Source organism: Rutilus rutilus (genome assembly GCF_951802725.1).
Source record: "Rutilus rutilus genome assembly, chromosome: 12".
Classification (NCBI taxonomy): Eukaryota; Metazoa; Chordata; class Actinopteri; order Cypriniformes; family Leuciscidae; genus Rutilus; species Rutilus rutilus.
The window spans coordinates 8536781-8558005 of NC_140217.1; the positions used below are offsets into that span (position 1 = coordinate 8536781).

Below are 21225 nucleotides of genomic sequence, written 5' to 3' on the forward strand. Positions count from 1 at the left end.
ACTGACGTAGTATTCAACATTATGGTCATCATTACAACTTCAATAGCATTCAACCTATTCTTTTTAATCGCAGCTTTTGTTTTTCTTGTGTGTGTGTGTGTGTGTGTGTGTGCGTATAGTTAAACCAAGTTAAACCAAACCATGCTAAACTAATAAGTTAATTTTTTTCTCTCTCTCTTTTTACATCTCCATATATCTCTTACTTTCTTCTGTTGGTTTTACTCTGCCCACTCACATTACCCACATGCAAATTACAGGGTTATTTATACGAAAGCCAGTGTTGCGGAAAGAACCCCCAAAATAAGTTTTAAATAACATAGTGCATAACATTTTGTGTGTGTGTGTGTGTGTGTGTGTGTGTGTGTGTTTAAGCATGTCAGTGCACTGTTGCTCTGCTTCCCACAAGTTTATTGCCAGTAGCTGTGTGTGTGTGTGTGTGTGTGTGTGTGTTTGTGTGCGTGCATTTGTGTTTAAGCATGTTAGTGCACAGTTACTCTGCTTCCCACACGTTTATTGCCAGTAGCTGCATCTGGTGTGTGTGTGTGTGTGTGTGTGTGTGTGTGTGTGTGTGTGTGTGTGTGTGTGTGTGTGTGTGTGTTGCACACTCTCTGTTTTTTCCAGATTGTGACCTTTCTCACTGTCTCTCTCTCTGTGAGCTCACAATAATTTAATTTAAGGGATTAAATGTTCCTAATGTAAAAGGCCAGCAAAACAAGAGCTTTCCAGCACAGAGCAGTTTGCCAAGGTATGAAAACTATGAAACACACACAATTTAAATTGATCTGCTTTCTTAATCTACTGTCTCTATTAATCTTTTCTTACTCCTGTCATGTCTGCTCTTCCAATTTTCATTTTCATTTTACTCATTTCTCATTCCTGTCTCGTTAATTTTTCATTCTCAGCCATCCCATCAGTGTCACTTAACTGAACTGTGACTGATGAACACTAAACTTCCAAACCTGTTCTTTGAAGTATGGTAACTTTCAGTAGCTCACACCTGGGAACCACTTAAATAGTTATCCTCCTGAAAACACCAACACACAGTAAGATTTTATGCTGGTCACCAACATGGCATATGGGTGTGCTGGTGTTTACCCAGTATCACTATAAAGATTATGCTGGTTGACCAGTTTCACCAGCTAAATTGTGCTGGTAAACAGCTTGGCTATATTCCAAACTAGACCAGACTACCATGAACCAGCATGGGAAATCATGCCAGCATAAGCTGGTCTTTGAGCATGTTATCCTGCCAGTGATCAGGTTCTATTAGATTAATGTTGCTTTGATAACATAGCTGACTAAGCCGTAAATATGCTTTGAAAAACAGAAAATACCAGGTTTATAGCAAGTGAAACCAAAACTTGTCCAGGGAAAGAATGGGATCCAGTTCATTTGACTTTTCCTTTCGATTCATTGTCTCTAACTATTAACACAGCATTTCACTTTCAAAGATGACATTACAGAACTAGAAAGCAGAAGCGAGCACAGATAGACCCTAAGTTGTGCTCAAGCACTTGACCTTTTGGCCTCTGACTAGATAAGTGCCCTTTAAAAAAAATAAAATAATAGTAATATATATATTAATTTTTGTTTAAATTTGGCTCATGGCATCAATTCATCAATAGCCATCCATTAAGCTTAACAATAAGCAAGCTAGTCTGGCATTGACATAATATAGCGTGCAAGGTCAAAATGTCACCAAAAATTCAAGATATGAATTGCCATTGTATGAGTTCTTGTCTTTTGTGTTTATAACATAATATAGTTAAGCAAGTCACACAAGCAAGAGTGCTATTTTCTCGAATATCAGCACGATTACAAAATGTGATATTCATTTTATACAACAGTTCGATAAACAATAAGTTGATTATATGAACTGACAATTTTTAGACACAACATTGTCGATTTTTTATGTTTTTGCTCTATTTGGCCAACGAAAATAGTTCCAAACAAAGCTGCGTCTCCCAGCAAAACACAGCGGTTCGTTATTGAATGATTCGCCGTTTTTTTAACGAAACAGGTCAGTCAATGATTCAATGACCCATTCATAAAGTCAATGGATACTTGCTTCTTCAATGAATGAGTCAGCTAGTTTGAACGAATCAGTTGAATCAATGATTCTTTGGGTGCCTCTCATTTCTTTTTTATTCATCCTCGTTCCTTTCCTCGTATCTTAGCTCCACCAACTTATGATGTCAGGGAAGGATATACCTGTGTATCCTTCATGACGCTCCTCGCGGTGCAATTATAGAATTGAGATGCCCTCCAAGATGGCTGATTTCGATTTCACAGACTGAAGGAGCGAGGAAACGAGGAAGCATCCATTTGGCCTTGTCCCAAATGGCACCCTAAGCACTCGCGGTCTTCCTACGAGTCCGCACTTTCGTGACGTAACGCCGCTTTGACTGTCGGGAAGAAGTCTGCTGCAGCGCTCGCATCAAAAGTGTGCATCGAGGGCGGATATTGGCCACAAAGGGGGGCGCTCACGAGCACCCCTCTGAAACCTAAAATGACAAATGAGACACCCTACTTGGACTTAACGGACTTAAGTCCACAAAACCGAAAATGCATATGAAGTGTGCCATTTGGGACAGGGCCTTTGAATATTAAGAAGCACCCTCTGATTCACTTATTACGACTGAAAATGTTGTATTTAGAACATTAATCTCATAACATTATTTAGGCAATTGTAATTGCGGTTTAGATGGATTTTGTAGATACTGATTTCATTCAATTGGTATAACAGCCATACAGTGTATGGTGTTAAATTGTGTAATTAATTAAAAGATGAAACTTTATGTAACTTTACTTTTTATAAAAACAACGTAATTACGAGATGGCAACCCGTGACATTCTACCCTGACTGTTCATGCGTTTCTATGTCAGCACTATCAACGCCTAAATGAATCGGCAGCAATTCTGTAAGGTGTTTATGTTCATTATTATTGTAATGTTATGTGGTTTTAGACATGAGGTAATTTAACACCGTCTCTGGTGACGCTTTGCAGACTCTGCTCTGGCTGTGCGCGTTCATGTGTTTTGAAGGAGGCGTGGCTTTGGAGACGCTCTGAAGGGAGGGTGGGATCTTATGCTTTCAAAGCTAGCTTGCTATTGCAAGCCTCTCCAGAAATTGCCTACCCTACCGTTAAGCAGCACAACAGTTTTCAACATTGATAATAATAATAAATGTTTCTTGAGCACCAAATCAGAATATTAGAATGATATCTGAAGGATCATGTGACACTGAAGACTGGAGTAATGATGCTGAAAATTCAGCTTGGCATTACAGGAATAGGCCTAAATGACATTTTAAAACATATTAAAATGGAAAACTGTTATTTTAATGTATAATCATATTTCACAATTTTTTTTTTTCAAATAAATGCAGCCCTGGTGAGTAAAACACTTCTTTCAAAAAAAGCATTAATAATCTTACTGACCCCAAACTTTTAATGGTAGTCTAGCTCTCTAACCTGTAAATGTGCTTCAATATCCCAAAGTTAACTGGCTATCCATGTCTTTCAATACATTATCTTTTACCGTTAGCATATACATATAGGCACTTCATTTTCAAATAGGAGCTAACAGACAGAAGAGACTGTTGGAAGTCAACAAAACAACAACAAATAATGTACGAAAACAGATCATTTAAATACTAAAGAATGATGAGGGGAAACAAACAGACCCTAAACAAATGTCAGTATATGTATCTTGAGATTCTTTTTAGAATGCCTACAATCTATCTATAAGTTGCAGCCACCAATGAGATATCATAAAAACGACATCCTAATGCTCACACTCTTTCTCTTCATCAACAGACAGACTCAAGAGCTCATAATTTGTCTTTCCATTCTCATTCTCTCATTCTTTCGCTTTCGCTCTAAGACTCACCACATGTTGCACCGGAGGTTTCTCAAACATTTGCTTCAGACTGCTGAGTGGGATGTCAAACTTCTCAATGTGCCTGTTCTCCTCCAGGTCCTCTTTAGCGTCAGCAGGCCGCAGGGTGAAAGGAGATGAAGAAGCGTACTCTCCTTCTTTCAACACCTCGGGTCCATTTCCTGATTGAGTTTCCATTGTTCGAGAAACCAGATATTCCAGCCTCCCCCACGAGAGCAGAGAGGACCACTACCGAGAGAGTGGACGGAGGAAGAGAGACAAGGCGAGAGAGAGGAAAAGAGAGCGAGAGAGGGATGTGGAGGAAGGACTGCGTGGCACAGTTGTGGTGTCTAGGAGGCCGAACCAGACGGACAAACCGAGGACAGCCTTGAAGGAGGAGAAAAAGAAAGAAAAGAAAAGAAAAAAAAAACGTCTCTGTGAACTCATGCTATGAATTTTCCTTCCAGTAAACACAATCACACGCACACACAGAATGCCAAAGTTAAGGGTTTCAAAGCATTGCAGTTGAGTAAAACATAATCACACACACTCTTGCCAACAGGAAACAAACATCACCCCTGAACAAATCATGGAAACTTGACCACAGCCTTCCTCACGGCTTTAACACCAACACCCTTTCCTTTCTGCACACACATTTCCTAAAAAAAAGAACCCACACAGAGACTGTATCCTGCAAAAAAAAAAGCCATTTATTTAAAAAAGACAGAGGCTATGGTACTACGCTGAAAAACATTTGGTGTAGGATTTCCTAGCAAATTTCACAAAATATTACAGAGAAATGGCAAGTAACATATTGAATTAAGCATGGAATTTTGAAGTAGAAAGTTTGAAATAGTTTCTTATTGTACAACATTTCAATAATCTTCAGCCTCAGACCACCTTTTGCCCCCCTTCCACATGGGTTTTGAAAAAAATAAGATGGTATACTGTGATTGACACATTAGAGTTCACAATTGTGACTTATAAAGACAAAATTCTGAGATTTTATCTCATAATTGCTGATATATAAAAAAATATATTCAAGCTTTTAATTATACAAGTGCTTCTCGTCAAGCAGCTTATAAAAATAATATTTTAATTGTATTTCTGCAGTATTTGGTCCACGTATGATGAGAAAGCGAAAACATTATGGTGACAAGGACGTTCATACCAAACTCCATTTGCCTCATTTCCATGATCTATCCTTGCGTGTTTAGGAATATTTCAGGTTAAATACAAGTTATGCTCTATTAATAGTATCTGTTCACAATAACACAATATTTTGACTTGTATCTCAGTTTCAATAAATAAATCAATTGAAAAATACGGATGGGGCAACCATTGTATTGTGTCCTAACAGGCATGTTCCAGTGACAATATACAGTTACAGTTCAAAAGTTTGGATTTTTACTGTAATTTTTTTTTAATGAAATTAATACTTTTATTAAGGACACATTAATCAAAAGTGACAGTACATACATTTATAATGTTACAAAAGCTCTAATTTAAATAAATGCTCTTCTTTTGACCTTTTTGTTTCCACAAAAATATTAAGCATGCAGCACAACTGTTTTCAATATTGATAATAATATTTGTTTTTAACATTTTAAAATCTTATCGACCCCAAACTTTTGAACTGTAGTGTATGTACAGTATAGCTAGATCTAGATTTTAGGCCAATGAGATTCACATTGGGTGGAGATACTATCATGCAATGGACAAAATTGTGGTCACAACTAGTTATGACAAAAACTGTAATGAGTTTTTACATGGAAGAGAGACCTTTTATCACTACATTATATCACGTTGCGCCTGGTTGCACAATGTCCTGTGTTATTCCCAGAGTTGAAATGATTTCCTGTGGTAAGCAACAGCATACCATAGATGCTGTTGATAGAGCAGGAAAAAAGTCTGCTGCTGTGCTCAAACTCATTCTTATTGTGAAAAGTATCATGACTCCATTTATCTTACAGGAAATGGCCATAGACAGACGGATGAATGGAGGAAAATCGTTATATATAAACCAGGGGGAGGATTCTATGACCAGCATTACTTAAGCAAATGAATTCCAGGCAGGACACGTTCAGACGGTTGAGTCATGGAATGGATCAGAGACAGGTCAAAACATGTGATCTAGATTCACACGCTTCTGCTACAGTGGATGCTTGTACTTCACTGAGGAGACTGTAAGAAAGTCTGATGAGGCGAAAAGATGGAGATTGCAAGTAAAGAGCAGGAGAGATAATGGAGGAGAGGGAATGATGGGGTCAGGTTAATGCAAACTAATGATAAGAGAAGTAAGACACGGCTGTAAGGAGAGAGAGAGGAGGAGAACGTCACAGAAATGCATTATTCAACCCACAGAAAGACAGCTCGCTTACAGGCCTGTCCACTCATCTTACATTCAGTACTACACACACACCAAGATACAGAGAGAGAAACATTCAGCTAAAGGTTATTCATTCGTGCTTTAATAGCACACAAACATTAAACTGCGTTGTCTTGCTGATAACAATATTTCTAGACATCTTGCAGGAGGGCCAGATTTATTTTTTGTACAAACATTGTGTGCTTCGTCTCTGAAATTAGTCTACAATAAGCAGCTACCTAAATAGTTAGTTCAGCCAAAATGAAAATTCTGTCATCATTTACTCGCCTTCATGTCATTCCAAACCTCCATGACTTTCTTTCTTCTGTGGAACATAAATGAAAATATTTTGAGAATTTCTTTTGTCCATTCAGTGGTTTCAATGGTCACCAAACTGTTACCAACATTCTCCAAAATACCTTTTTTTGTGTGTTCCACAGAAGAAATAAAGTCATACAGATTTGGAACGACATGAGGGTGAGTAAATGATGACAGAATTTTTATTTCTGGGTGAACTTTCCTTTTACTTCCAACAGTCATATGAAAAAAAAAAAAAGCTAATAAAACTGAAACAGAAGAGGGCCTTACACATACCCCTGAGGAACAACGTGCATTATACCATCACCAATTACCATTCAGTTCTTTTGATAAACTACCATCAACGCCTACCAACCAAAGTCAGTACATTATACTCTCATGGCCTGGAAGGCCCTGTGACATTTTTGTTTACAATGGGGAAAAAACTCAGCCCTCCTAAAAAAGGAATTTTTATGTTCTTGTGCATTCTTTAGCTGTTTGGTCCAAGACTCTTTAAATGGCACCCTATTGTATTGCACTCTTGTGTTGGGACCATTTTCAATTTCATGAAAATATCTGTTGGTGGTCAGACATTATCATGAAATAACCTGTATCTGGAATTGTTACTGTTTATTAATACAGTCGAGTAAAATCCTGTACTGAATAGTTGACGGTGTGAATCTATGTCATCTCAGTTCTTCACAGTCAAGGCATTTACAGTCTTTGAGTGGAGATGAGATTGCTCCTCCTCACCGGTAAAGAGCAGTGTTTGAGGTTGTCTTTCTCTGTTTCTTTCTCTCCTTCACTCTCTCTCCTCACTTGACCTACTTATCTTCTACTTCTGGAAATATGAGATTGCATGGAGAAACACAGCTCAAAGAGTTAAATGCATGGTTCCTTTAAAGCAAGACTAAGACTTTATCTATCAGGAGCACATTTATCCATGTGTTACAAAGAGGGACATTTCTCTTTTTGCAGCTTGTTGAATTTGGTAAAATGCCTGTACTTTCCATGTTACGCAAATGCAGATGGTGAGGTGGTGTCCTTTTTTTTGTACATACAGTAGTCAGGCTCTTTCTCTTACTTTCCCACATTTTTACTTAGTGGAAAAATTGAGCTGGTGACATTCAGAGGCAATTACTCACACCATTTAAAGAGCCACACACACTCAGTAACTCACACATGTACACACAAACATACAATAAACCCTTGTGAAAAAGAAAAGCTCTTAATTGATAGACAAAAATTAATGACATAAAAGCCCATTTAAGTGTATTTAAAGAGATTAGACTGTTTATTAACACACTTCTGTTTATTAACACACATCCCCACTTCTGTGTTTCTCACAGAAAATGGAAGAACTGGTGCATGCTGGAACCAAACTATCCCACTCTTTTGCTGCAAGCCCCCAGATACCAACCAAAAAACGGCAGGCACCTCAACCACCAAAGCCTGCTCCCCCTCCTGTGAGAGCTCTTCGGCCTTTACCAAAACGCCAGGGCCCACACCCTCCTCCATCTGCTCGAGGTGAACCAAAAACAACTGATACCAGCTCTCAGTGGTATGTGTATGATATCATACGCTATGATAACAGTAACTTTCTCAAATGTTTACAGAACAAGCGGGAACCCAGTGTGCCTGTATCTTTCTCTATTGCTGTTCTATTACAAGATAGAAAGTCTAAGTTAGCCATACAGCAAACCCAACTAATCTGGTGCCTATTACATGTCAAACTAAGATTGCTGTGACAAAAAGTAAGACTGTTAAGTTAGCACTTTTAAACATTCGCTCACTTAAAAATAAATCACTTCTAGTCAACGACTTAATAACCACAAACAACCTGGACTTTATGCTTCTAAATGAAACCTGGATAGAAGACACAACAGTCCTCAATGAAACATCCCCTCCTAACTTTACTTTTATGAGTGTCTGCAGAGCTGTTAAGAGAGGTGGGGGTCTAGCTGCTCTTTTTAAAGATATCTATCAATGTAAGCAAATATCATTTGGGAATTACCCGTCTTTTGAATATCTGGGTATTGTCTTAAAAGGTGCTCCGCGCATTTTACTTATCATTATTTACAGGCCTCCAAATTAGTCTCCAGCCTTTGCTGAGGACTTTACAGAACTGTTATCAACAATTACCTCAGAGTTTGACTGTTTTGCCATTGCTGGAGATTTTAACATCCACAAAGATAGTGCAGAAAACAATATGGCAAAAGAAATCAAAACTGTTTTAAAAACTTTTGATCTGACTCAGCATGTACATGGACCCACACACAATCGTGGACACACTCTAGATTTACTTATCAGTAAGGGTCTAAACATTTCATCGATTGTTATTAAGGACGCAGCACTGTCTGATCATTTCTGTATTTTCTTTGATATATTGATCTCTCCTGCTACTGAAGCTAGATCTGTGTCTGTCAAGAAGAGATGCTTAAATGAGAACACTAGTGTACTATTTATGAAGGCTATCCTTAACACCAAGCATATCTGCAGACTCTGTTGATTTTCTCCTTGATTCTTTTAACCCAAAAGTTAAAAGTGTAATTGATGATATTGCTCCTGTTAAAGTCAGGAAGAAGAGTGGCAGACAAAAAAAACTGGAAAACTGGGTGGGGCTTTCTGGGATAGTCCTAAAATGGTTCAGGTCATACTTAGATGGGAGAGGTTATTATGTGAGTATAGAAGACCATAAGTCTGAGTGGACATCCATGACATGCGGAGTCCCTCAAGGCTCAATTCTTGCGCCGCTCCTGTTCAACCTGTACATGCTCCCAATGAGCCAAATAATGAGAAAGAACCAAATTGCTCACCACAGCTATGCAGACGACACACAGATCTACTTAGACCTATCGCCTAACGATCACAGCCCCATTGACTCCCTGTGCCAATGCATTGATGAAGTCAACAGTTGGATGTGTCAAAACTTTCTTCAGTTAAACAAAGACAAAACTGAAGTCATTGCGTTTGGAAACAAAGATGAAGTTCTCAAGGTGAATGCATACCTTCACTCTAGGGCTCAAACAACTAAACATCAAGTCAGGAATCTTGGTGTGACACTAGAGTCAGACCTTAGTTTCAGTAGTCATGTCAAAGCAATAACTAAATCAGCATACTGAAAAATGTGAAATGTGACATTTTTCAGCATCTGAAAAATATTGCAAGAATTAGATGCTTTGTTTCCAAAAAAACTTGTTCATGCTTTCATCACCAGCAGGGTGGATTATTGTAATGGACTCCTCACTGGCCTTCCCAAAAAGACCATAAGACAGTTGCAGCTCATACAGAACGCTGCCGCCAGGATTCTGAGCAGAACCAGAAAATATGAACATATCACACCAGTCCTCAGGTCTTTACACTGGCTCCCAGTTAGATTTAGGATTGATTTTAAAGTATTATTACTGGTATATACACTCACCTAAAGGATTATTAGGAACACCATACTAATACTGTGTTTGACCCCCTTTCGCCTTCAGAACTGCCTTAATTCTAAGTGGCATTGATTCAACAAGGTGCTGAAAGCATTCTTTAGAAATGTTGGCCCATATTGATAGGATAGCATCTTGCAGTTGATGGAGATTTGTAGGATGCAGATCCAGGGCACAAAGCTCCCGTTCCACCACATCCCAAAGATGCTCTATACGCTGATTTCACGCAGCCGCCATTTTGAACTTGAAAGTGAGGCTCCGGTGGGAAGAACCCCGGAAGTACAGATAAACAACAATGCCTTGGACTACCAACCTGAAGCTGCTGCCGCGATTTACACTATTGGAAGATAATTTCTAATATAGGATATGTATATAGGTCATTCCTGCTTCGTTTTTTACTCTCTGAATTATATATAAAAAAAATATTTTATTTATAAATAAATTTCACTGTATATAGTCTAAAGTATGAAAGAAATGTATGTACAGTTTTAGAATTGACACAACATCATTAAACACAACAATACGCCATCGCATTCACGACTCTCCTATGATTAAAGGCGACACTTCCGGTTTTCTTCCCACCGGAGCCTCGCTTTCGATTTCAAAATAACGGCTGTGTGAAATCAGCGTATTGGGTTGAGATCTGGTGACTGTGGGGGCCATTTTAGTACAGTGAACTCATTGTCATGTTCAAGAAACCAATTTGAAATGATTCGAGCTTTGTGACATGGTGCATTATCCTGCTGGAAGTAGCCATCAGAGGATGGGTACATGGTGGTCATAAAGGGATGGACATGGTCAGAAACAATGCTCAGGTAGGCCGTGGCATTTAAACGATGCTCAATTGGCACTAAGGGGCCTGAAGTGTGCCAAGAAAACATTCCCCACACCATTACACCACCACCACCAGCCTGCACAGTGGTAACAAGGCATGATGGATCCATGTTCTCATTCTGTTTACGCCAAATTCTGACTCTACCATCTGAATGTCTCAACAGAAATCGAGACTCATCAGACCAGGCAACATTTTTCCAGTCTTCAACTGTACAATTTTGGTGAGCTTGTGCAAATTGTAGCTTCTTTTTCCTATTTGTAGTGGAGATGAGTGGTACCCGGTGGAGTCTTCTGCTGTTGTAGCCCATCCGCCTCAAGGTTGTGCGTGTTGTGGCTTCACAAATGCTTTGCTGCATACCTCGGTTGTAACGAGTGGTTATTTCAGTCAAAGTTGCTCTTCTATCAGCTTGAATCAGTCGGCCCATTCTCCTCTGACCTCTAGCATCAACAAGGCATTTTTGCCCACAGGACTGCCGCATACTGGATGTTTTTCCCTTTTCACACCATTCTTTGTAAACCCTAGAAATGGTTGTGCGTGAAAATCCCAGTAACTGAGCAGATTGTGAAATACTCAGACCGGCCCGTCTGGCACCAACAACCATGCCACGCTCAAAATTGCTTAAATCACCTTTCTTTCCCATTCTGACATTCAGTTTGGAGTTCAGGAGATTGTCTTGACCAGGACCACACCCCTAAATGCATTGAAGCAACTGCCATGTGATTGGTTGATTAGATAATTGCATTAATGAGAAATTGAACAGGTGTTCCTAATAATCCTTTAGGTGAGTGTAAATCATTCAATGGCCTAGGACCTCAATACATTGCAGATTATGCTCACTGAATATAAACCCAACAGATCACTCAGATCATTAGGATCATATCAGCTAGAAATACCAAGGGTTCACATGGCGAGTCCGCTTTTAGCTGTTATGCCAGCCGCAGCTGGAACCAGCTTCCAGAGGAGATCAGATGTGCTCCTACAGTAGTCACATTCAAATCCAGACTCAAAACACATCTGTTTAACTGTGCATTTACTGAATGAGCACTGTGCCGCTGTTCGTCCGACTGTTTGTACTGTACTGTATTTTATTTTATTTTTCTAAACTGTTTTAATTATTCTTATTTCTTTTTATTATTTTAATTTCTTCTATGTAAAGCACTTTCAATTGCCACTGTGTATGAAATGTACTATATAAATAAACTTGCCTTGCCTTGCCTTAAACTTTACAAAATGTGTAATTACATATTTAAACACATGACATACAATTTTCAATAGAAATGACATTAAAGTATATTGTAGTTTACCATTAAAAACAATAGAATTATGAAATTACACATAAAAACCTAAATAAGTGGGTCATAAAAGCAGTCTTAAGTTCAACTAACTACATTTAATAAAACATTTTAACTATAATACGCCTTCATTTAACAGTAATAACTGTCCATAAACATTACATTGAGTTTGCATTTAAGTATATTCCTTTAAAGAATAGGCTATTGTTTCTGTATTAAGTAGCTTACTATTTTTAAAAGTATGCTAAGGGTAGACCTACTTCTTTTCACCCTGAATGTTCACCCCCCAAAAAAAAAAAAATTGTCATCAATTACGTATCCTCTTGTTCCAAACCCGTAAGGTATTTAAATGAAATCTTTGCGAGAAAGTTGCGTCGACTGTCAATAGAGGGACAGCGATCTCTCAGATTTCATTTAAAATATCTTCATTTGTGTTTCGAAGATGAATGAAAGTCTTAAGGTTTTTCGTTTTTGGGTGAACTATACCTTTAAGACAGCGTTTTTGCTGTCCATTTCATGTCCATTATATTATAGACAGTATTATAGACATTATTCCCTTTAAGACAGAAATAATGAAAAACTCTCCCTGTTCATGCGGTGCAACGACCACTTTTGCTTGTGAAGGGCAAACGTCCATTATACAACACGTGTGTACCCATCATTCAACCACAAGAGGGCGCCTTGGACTATTTAGAATGAGATTTGATTGAAATCTGGCTTTGGTACCAGTGTCACTCGTCAACCCCACCCTGTATTTTTTTAGCTTGAATTTGTAAGGATATGAATCTGTGCATCTCTGATGTTCATCAGAGATACAGCTTCTCAGCTCATCACTGTTTTTCTGTTTTTTGATTCTTTCTGATTTGGACAAAAATGATGGGAGAAAAACAAACGCACTTTAACATCATAAGAACCTTATCATTTTATGCATAAACAAGCACACTCGTCTCCTGCACCAGACCTCACCATAAAAGACTGTAAAATAAGCAGCTACTCAAAAGAATCCCACAGGGACAGAGTGTAATCAGGAAATGCAAGCCTGTCTCTCTCTATGACTGAAACAAAAAGCATGAATGAGTGAGTGTGGGAGAGGGGATGAGACACAGAGAATGAGGGGTGTTGGTTGGGGAAAGCCTGCTGAAAACCCCAGAGCACTATGGGTAGACGCTGTGTGATCAATCACTGAAGGGTGTACTGTGATGTCAGGTTGCCAGGCAACAGGAAGAAAGGCACTCCAGCAGGGTCATTCCTGATTACAGTGTTTCTCCACACACACACACACACACACACACACACACACACACACACACACACAGAGAGAGAGAGAGTATTGGGTCTGTGAAATGGGAGTCTAGCAGTAATAGAAGGATGATTGCAGCAGTTAATCTCACCGAACAGACTAAATTTAGACCCTCTTCTGTTTCTCTTACCTCTCTTCTACACCTCTTCCATTTCTCTCCTTTTTTCAGCAGAGATTTGTTATGTCCAGAGGTAAAGTGGGGTACACTCAACCAATCGGATTTGAGGGACAAGTTTACAGTTTATGTAAAGTTTAGGTTTACAACCAGTGTTTGATGCTTCTACATCAGTGTTACTCATCTATCATAGGGATAACTTAAGGGTAGGGTTAGGTTTATGGGTACGGATAGGGTTAGAACTAAATTTTTGGACAGAAAATGTTGTTCAAGACTCAGAATATGTCTTGGCAAAATCACAGCGACCACATTCTTAAATGTTCACAAAATAATGGCTATATCGACTGATAGCTATTTGTTTTATTTGGATTATTTATTAATTTTTGAATGGCACAAATAACAATACAGCCGATAGAACGGAGACAAGTGCTGCATATTTGACAAAAACATTTTCAAAATAACCGTCTTAGGCTTTTCAGTTACTGGTTTCCCAAAATGTGCTTTATTTTGGAAAACTACAGTGGATGTCTGCAAACTTTGCTCTGCTTTAGAGGAAATCAATTCATATTGCACATTCAAAACAAAAGGTACACGTTTGCAAATCATAAACATTTTCAAGTAACCCAACCAAAAAGTATGTATTTCTCTGCTGTGATTCTCTCTTGAAATTAAATTTGCAATGTACTTTCAGAGTGTGTGATAACGAATATAATAAGTTTAGCTTTGGTACAAAAAATATGATCTTTATTCTTTTGGCTTTTAAAATAACGTCACCATGAAATTGGTTAATATAGTGCATGCAGTTTACTACCACACTACGAATGAAATATGACAACCACTGATTGCTTCATAAATTTTTATGTACATTTAAAACCAGGGCCTGGCCTTCACATGTAGCACTGTGCAAAATTAAACAAAATAATAATAATAAAAAACCCAATAACATGAGCTTGAAACTACTATTTACATTATAAACAATAAAGAAAATGAGAATAAAGCACATCGATGGTGGCCCCAGCACATACAGTCAAAACACACATATAGATCTCTCTCTCATATTCTATTTCTCTTTCACACTCGCACGTCGTACACCTCTCGCACACGATCACATGCATCCAAATGACAGTTTAAGTGGCGTGTAAAAGTGCTCCTCTACAGAGTTCAATACAGAGGTGAGATACAGCGTGCCAGTATATACATACAAAATCACCACCACTAGTTCAACAGAAGAGCTCATGTCTTAATCGTATTATTCAGCAGAACTCAGGGTTGTTGCCGATGCTCGGCGACAGACATTGAACTTCGAAACGAGGAAAATTGTTTTTCAGTAGACATCCACTGACAGGTTGACCTGCACCTATGCACAGAATGGTTTTAGATTTGGAAGATATATATATATATATATATAAATATGTTTTTATTTCATTTCTTTTTGTTCAAAATAAAATGAGACGGTGAGACATGTGGCTGTCTGGTAGAGACATTCAGTAGGGTTACATTGCCATTTCTCATCACGTTCACCAGTGAGTGTACATTCAGGCTATCTGAAGTCTGTTAACATTGTGGTCGTTGTTTTTGCTATCATCTGTGGTGTTACAAATTAAAAGAATGTTTAGGCTTCAATGAACAGCATTTGTTGCATAATATTGATTACCACCAGAAATAATGTCCCTAAAATAAGAAAAAAACTAGGTTAGAGTAAGAAACTACCAATAATTTTTTTTTTTTTATAAAAGTAAACTATGCCAGCATCTGGAGGGTTTGCATGCCAAGATGTATAACTTATATATTTTTTTATAAAACAGTTACATTAAATCTTCTGTAATAGGAAATAAATTATTATTATTATTATTATTTAAAAACATTAAGTTAAAAGTAATATTTGCAGCAGGCCCATTTTTAAAATTTAATTCCTGTGGTTGTTGCTATTCCAGAAACGTGTCGTTTTCACCAGGTGTCGGGTAAAGATGTAATAAACAGCTTTTGATTAGATGCACAGCAAAAAAAATATAGGATGTGGCCCCTTTAAGATAAAAAATAATACAAATCTGGTCAAAGTTGCATTACCCTCCCTTCTTGGTGTCTTTGTGCAGATATTGTGCGAAATTGTATTGAGTTTACAGGCTTTACGAGCATTGTCATGACAACAGATTTAAAAAAAAAAATACAAAAGACAAGATTAGTAAGCGATTACATCACACTAGTCTTATGTATGTTAACGCATGTGTAATTGTAATATAACATTTAATATTTTGTATATAATATTTTATAATACAACAGTTTTGTGGCTCTACTATACAAGTGTCTATAAACAGTGTATATTTGAATATTTACTGCTTGGCCATTTAAGTGCCTTATAATGACACAAATGCTGTCAATTGAGCTTAACATGTATTGAACCCAGAACATTGATCAACCGGTTTGAGTTTGGCTCATTCTGCTATCAACAGTGGAAGATTATGTTCAATCCATCCATTTTCGTGTTTGTGTTCAGTAAGGCAGTGCAGACAGGCCTACATCTCCATCCATAAATAATAAAAAAACATTCTATGTGTTAAAGTCCTGATTAGTACAGTAGCATTCTGCTCTCAGGTTACTGAGTGATTGATTTTGTAGCACTTGGAACCTACTGGTATATATATATATATATGTGTGTGTGTGTGTGTGTGTGTGTGGTTTGTTCGGCATACGCTAAAGTAAATGAGGTCCCGTTATAGGAGCGTTCAGATAATTCACTACCGGATATGTTCGACATTCCCCAGCCCCTCCCTCCACAGACGTGCCCTTAAATTAAGAGGTTCAGACAATCAAACCTATGAGTAGAAAAGTTCAACATGATTTAAAAAATGAGCTAACAAAAATGTGCAGGTATATAATACGCCATTCAATAAGAAAGACACCAGCGGTAGTGTTAGCACTAGCTACTGATGACTATAACAGTTTCTTTTAGTCCTCAGGATTGTGTGACAACACTCAAAACTAAAAGACAAACTCACACACCACTCTATACTTGCCGTTTTGTTTGACACCAATGTCTTTAGGGATTCAACAGTCATACTCAAGCGTGTGTGCGTGTGTGTGCGTGTGTTCGTCGTGTCGACACTGGCACTGTCCTTGAATGAACGCTTTCCGTCAACACCATAAATGCACCCTAAGGCTAGCTCGGTGGCCACGCACACAACATTCTAGACACACGCACATACACACACTCCGCCCCACACACACACTCAGTTTGGCATTAGTTCCAAAACCGCTTGAGGTGAATTGCCCCACGGTGCTCGTGTTCCGCTCTGTAAACAGTGTCTCAGTTGAAAAGAATAGTCTCTGTTTCAATCCCTCATTCATTTTTTTCTGTCCCGTGCATCTTTTGCTTTGTCCTCCTTCTCTCTCCTCTCTTTTTCATATTTGTCTTTCTCTGACTTGGCCACACTGTTATAAGATGGCGGAGAGGCAGAAGAGGGAGTCATATCCGTTTTATCCGACGCAGAGTTCTCTTGAAACTTTCCAATGACAAGCACCTCTTTCTCCGGGATACGCAACCCGTCCTGCAGCTGTTGCCGATACGCTTTAGAGGCCTTCTTTACCGTCTGCCTTATACGGTACCGTCGAAAGGCCCTTTGAATGATGGAGGCCGACATCTCCTCCTGTTTCCTCCGGAGGGTTGTAGTGATGGGCTCGTAGGAGACTTTGGAGGGATTGGAGGCCATGAAACGATCCTCCATTTGTCCCCTCAGGGCATCCATCTCGCCCTCCTCTCCCAGTACCCTCAGGGTAAAGGCAAACAGGATGTCCAGGCAGTGGATGCGATCACCACTGACCATGGGCAGGTCCATGGCAATGAGCTGGATCTTGTTTGGCTTGGCGATGCGTAACGGAGGATCCAGAGCATCCGCAAAGTCAGAAAGCTTGTTGTACTCCACGAACTGCGTAGCATTGGGGTCGAATCGCTCCCAGACTTCGTAGAACATTTCAAAGTCGTCCTCGCTGAGTGGTTCGGCACTCTCCTCTGTGGCTACACTGAAGTTCTCCAAGATCACAGCGATGTACATGTTCACCACAATCAGGAAGCAGATGATGATGTAGCTCACAAAGAAGAAGATGCCGACTGAGGGGTTCCCGCAGTTGCCGCGGTATGAGCTGCCCGGGTGCTCCATTTCGCTGTCGCAATTCAGATCTTGCTTCTTGTTCAGGATGGGCGCCAAGAGGCCGTCCCATCCGGCAGAAGTGGTGATCTGGAACAGGCAAAGCATTGAGTTCCCGAATGTCTCAAAGTTAAACATGTCATCGATCCCCGCCTCTTTCTTCACATAGGCAAAGTTGGACATTCCGAAGATGGCATAGATAAACATGACCAGGAAGAGGAGGAGGCCAATATTGAACAAGGCAGGAAGTGACATCATCAAGGCAAACAGGAGGGTACGAATGCCTTTGGCCCCTTTGATGAGACGAAGAATACGACCGATTCTGGCAAGTCGGATGACTCGAAACAGGGTTGGCGATACAAAATATTTCTCGATCAACTCGGAGAGGAACATGCCTGAAAAAAAAAAAAAAAAAAAAAAAACATAAGTCCGATAAGTGATTTCAGGAATCATTATTTTTATGTAACACAATATTTAAGGTAGGTAACTTGGTTCACTTTTAAACCAAGCAGCTTTTTGTTGGTCAACACAGTGAATCCGAAATTAATCAGAAATTCCTGATCGAATGGATTCCTATTGAAATGACTAGATTTCATCTGCAAAACTTCACTGATCAACAGTATATGTGACTGCACCTTTACTGTATTGAAATAACAACATGTACGTAATATTTACATAACGTATGTTGCTGGACTAAATCTTCAAAATGTTATGCTAGTTTTATGATAAGTAAAACCTCAGTAGATCTGTAGAATCTCCAAGAATCTCTTACCAACAATTGACAGAATCACCACTACAAAGTCAAACACATTCCAGCCAATGGTGAAGTAGTAGTGCCGCAGGGAGATCATCTTGAGCACACATTCTCCAGTGAAGAGGACGATGAAAACCAGGTTTATCCAGTACAAAATATCATCCATCTCCTTTGTCTGGTCGTCGGTTTCCACCATCATGGTCACCATGTTCAAGCAGATCAGGATCATAATGACAATGTCAAAGGCTTGTTTGGTGATAAAGTCAAAGACGATGCCTTGAAACTTGTTCTAGAGGGAAGTACAGAGAAATTATCATTATATGTCATATAAAGAAAATGATACTATGTTTAATTTTGTTATAATAAACAATGCAAAGTTACAATGGAAGTTCTTATAACACTAGTGTGACACAGTCTGTGGCAGTGAGCTGTGTGTGTCATACCGTAGGCCTGGGAATTGGCTTCTGAGGCTTCTTAGATCCCAGTTTCTTCATGGCATTGTAATATTTCTTCTGTTCTTCTGTCATGAAGATATCCTGACCTCCAAGGTAAAGAGCAAATACAGAAGACTTGTTACAACCATGGTTTCATTATATGTCACAACAACACAAACATAATGCAACCAGGCCTCTGTTAGTTTTTCACCTGTGAACCTCTGAAAATGTCAAAGAGGCAGTTCAGCCCAAACCAGGTCCTATTTCTCTCTCAATGGACAACCATTGTGTGTGTTTTATAAACAAAACCAGTTCAATAAGGTATTGTGCTCACTAAACAAAACCACAGACTGTGTACATATCACATTACATCTCTTTGAAAGTAAACTGAAAATCGCAGAGGTTCAATACTTCATATTGTAATATGCTTAATATTCCTCATCACTTGCACTAAACACAAATAAAGATAACTAAGGTCTTAACAGAATAGCGTCTTACATTATATTAAAGTGTTTAAATTCACCTCCCTCAATTTAATACTTATCTTTTTCTTCTGCTGATTGAAGTTATCAATGATGACACCAATGAAGAGGTTAAGGGTAAAGAAGGAGCCGAAGATAATGAAGATGACGAAGTATAGGTACATGTAAAGGTTAGATTCATAGTCAGGCTGTTCCTCCAACTGCAAGAACAAGGAAATGTTGTATTTTATTACACATTCACATTACTGATGTGCATTACAAATAACTTAATCTACATAAGTACACTCCTACTCAACAGAAAAAAACTGACCACAGTTGTCTATGTATTGTATAGACCAATGGATATGTGAGATTTTCCATGCGAAAATATTATTTATCCCTTTGATTCATTAATTGTTAAATCACAAATATCATGATTTAAAAAAATAATAATTATGATTACTTCTAGACAAGAATACAAGTGACAGGGAACTATGGATAAGGGTCAAAGGTGGTTTAAAAGTAACATTGCAACCTGAATGGTTAAAAATGTATTTTAAAGATCTGTCCACTGCAGTAAAGAGAAACACTTACATCACGAGAATCCACAGCTGCGTACATAATGTCCATCCATCCTTTAAATGTGGCCTTGTGGAACAGAACAATGTCAATAATCAATAGATAGTGCAAATATACTGCAACAGACAACTTCCTACTTAGCATAACATAAATCACAGTCGGGCCATGAGTTCAGCTCACTCACCACTTGCAGTAGCGCCAGGTATCCGGCTCCCACGTTATCGAAATTAATTTTCACATTTTTCCAGCGTGCCGTATCATTGTTTTTAATCAGGGCAAGGCAATCGGACATGTTATTGACCACACTGATGGGAATCATTTCTTCGTTGGTGGTATTAATGCAATGGTAGTATTTCCCAGCGAAAAGGTTCACCCCCATGATGCTGAAGATCAGCCAGAAGATCAAACACACCAGCAGCACATTCATGATGGAAGGTATGGCTCCCAGCAGGGCATTCACTACAACCTAGAGAAAAAAAGATCATGTCACATACTCATACCTTAACATTTATTCATGTCACGCTAAGAAACTCTTGCTAGGGATACAAGAGCTGCGGAAACTACAATGAACTTCCTAAACTTCTATAGTGGATGGCTTACGTGCTAATAAAAACTTAATCCTTTCCATAGATTAAGATACAATTCTGGGAAATGACAATTTGAGTTTTAGAGGGTTAACAGGGTTTAGCAAAGAATAGCAAAGCTAAGTCTATTTTATTCTACATTAAGCTAATAATGAGTATTTGTAGTAGATAGTATTTGTCAGTCTGACAGCAGTTTGATTTCTGATTCAATCTGTTTTATTCATATCTAATACCAAATTATTAACCAACTGCAATTTTGTTCATAGAACATAACTTTTTAACATATAAACATCTTGCAGAGGGTGCATCACAAAACACTTTGAGCTACCAAAATGTGGAAAAAACAAAAAACGAAAACAGAAAAAAACCTTGTGGAGACACGATGACGTCACAACATTTGTTTACTGCAAATGAAAAGAGACACATAACAGAGAAAGAAATGTAAGGTCAAGTCACAAAGTCACAAACAACACAACAACCACCACAGAATCATCAGAATAGATCAGAGAGCTCTCACCACAGCACATGCAGAGAGGCATGCACACTAAAGAGAAAGGTCTAAAAAAATACTACAGTCAACATACAATATTCACTTATTCATGTAAATAGGATGTCCTCCTAATATTCACCAACAGCATGCAAGAGGGTCACATCTTCCCAACAACAGTTAAAAATGTATCAGTATTTTTGTATGAGAGCATGCTGCTTAACATGCTTTTCTCAAGTAGGACATGTTCCAGGATCAACATTTTCA

At 38.6% G+C, this 21225-nt stretch overlaps 2 protein-coding genes across 2 annotated transcripts in view; both read right to left on the minus strand.

Moving 5' to 3' along the window:
• Positions 1–4468, minus strand: part of xirp2a (xin actin binding repeat containing 2a) — a 37474-nt gene extending 33006 nt beyond the window's left edge. Inside the window, exon 1 of the mRNA XM_084426684.1 lies at positions 3892–4468. Coding sequence (XP_084282810.1) covers positions 3892–4077 — 186 coding nt within the window. The 5' untranslated portion in view covers positions 4078–4468. The remainder of the gene's footprint in view (positions 1–3891) is intronic.
• A 9532-nt stretch (positions 4469–14000) lies between these two features.
• Positions 14001–21225, minus strand: part of scn1lab (sodium channel, voltage-gated, type I like, alpha b) — a 48426-nt gene continuing 41201 nt past the window's right edge. Inside the window, exons 22-27 of the mRNA XM_084425473.1 lie at positions 20072–20353; positions 19903–19956; positions 19392–19529; positions 18857–18961; positions 18432–18702; positions 14001–18054 (exon numbers count right to left, since the gene is read on the minus strand). Coding sequence (XP_084281599.1) covers positions 16859–18054; positions 18432–18702; positions 18857–18961; positions 19392–19529; positions 19903–19956; positions 20072–20353 — 2046 coding nt within the window. The 3' untranslated portion in view covers positions 14001–16858. The remainder of the gene's footprint in view (positions 18055–18431; positions 18703–18856; positions 18962–19391; positions 19530–19902; positions 19957–20071; positions 20354–21225) is intronic.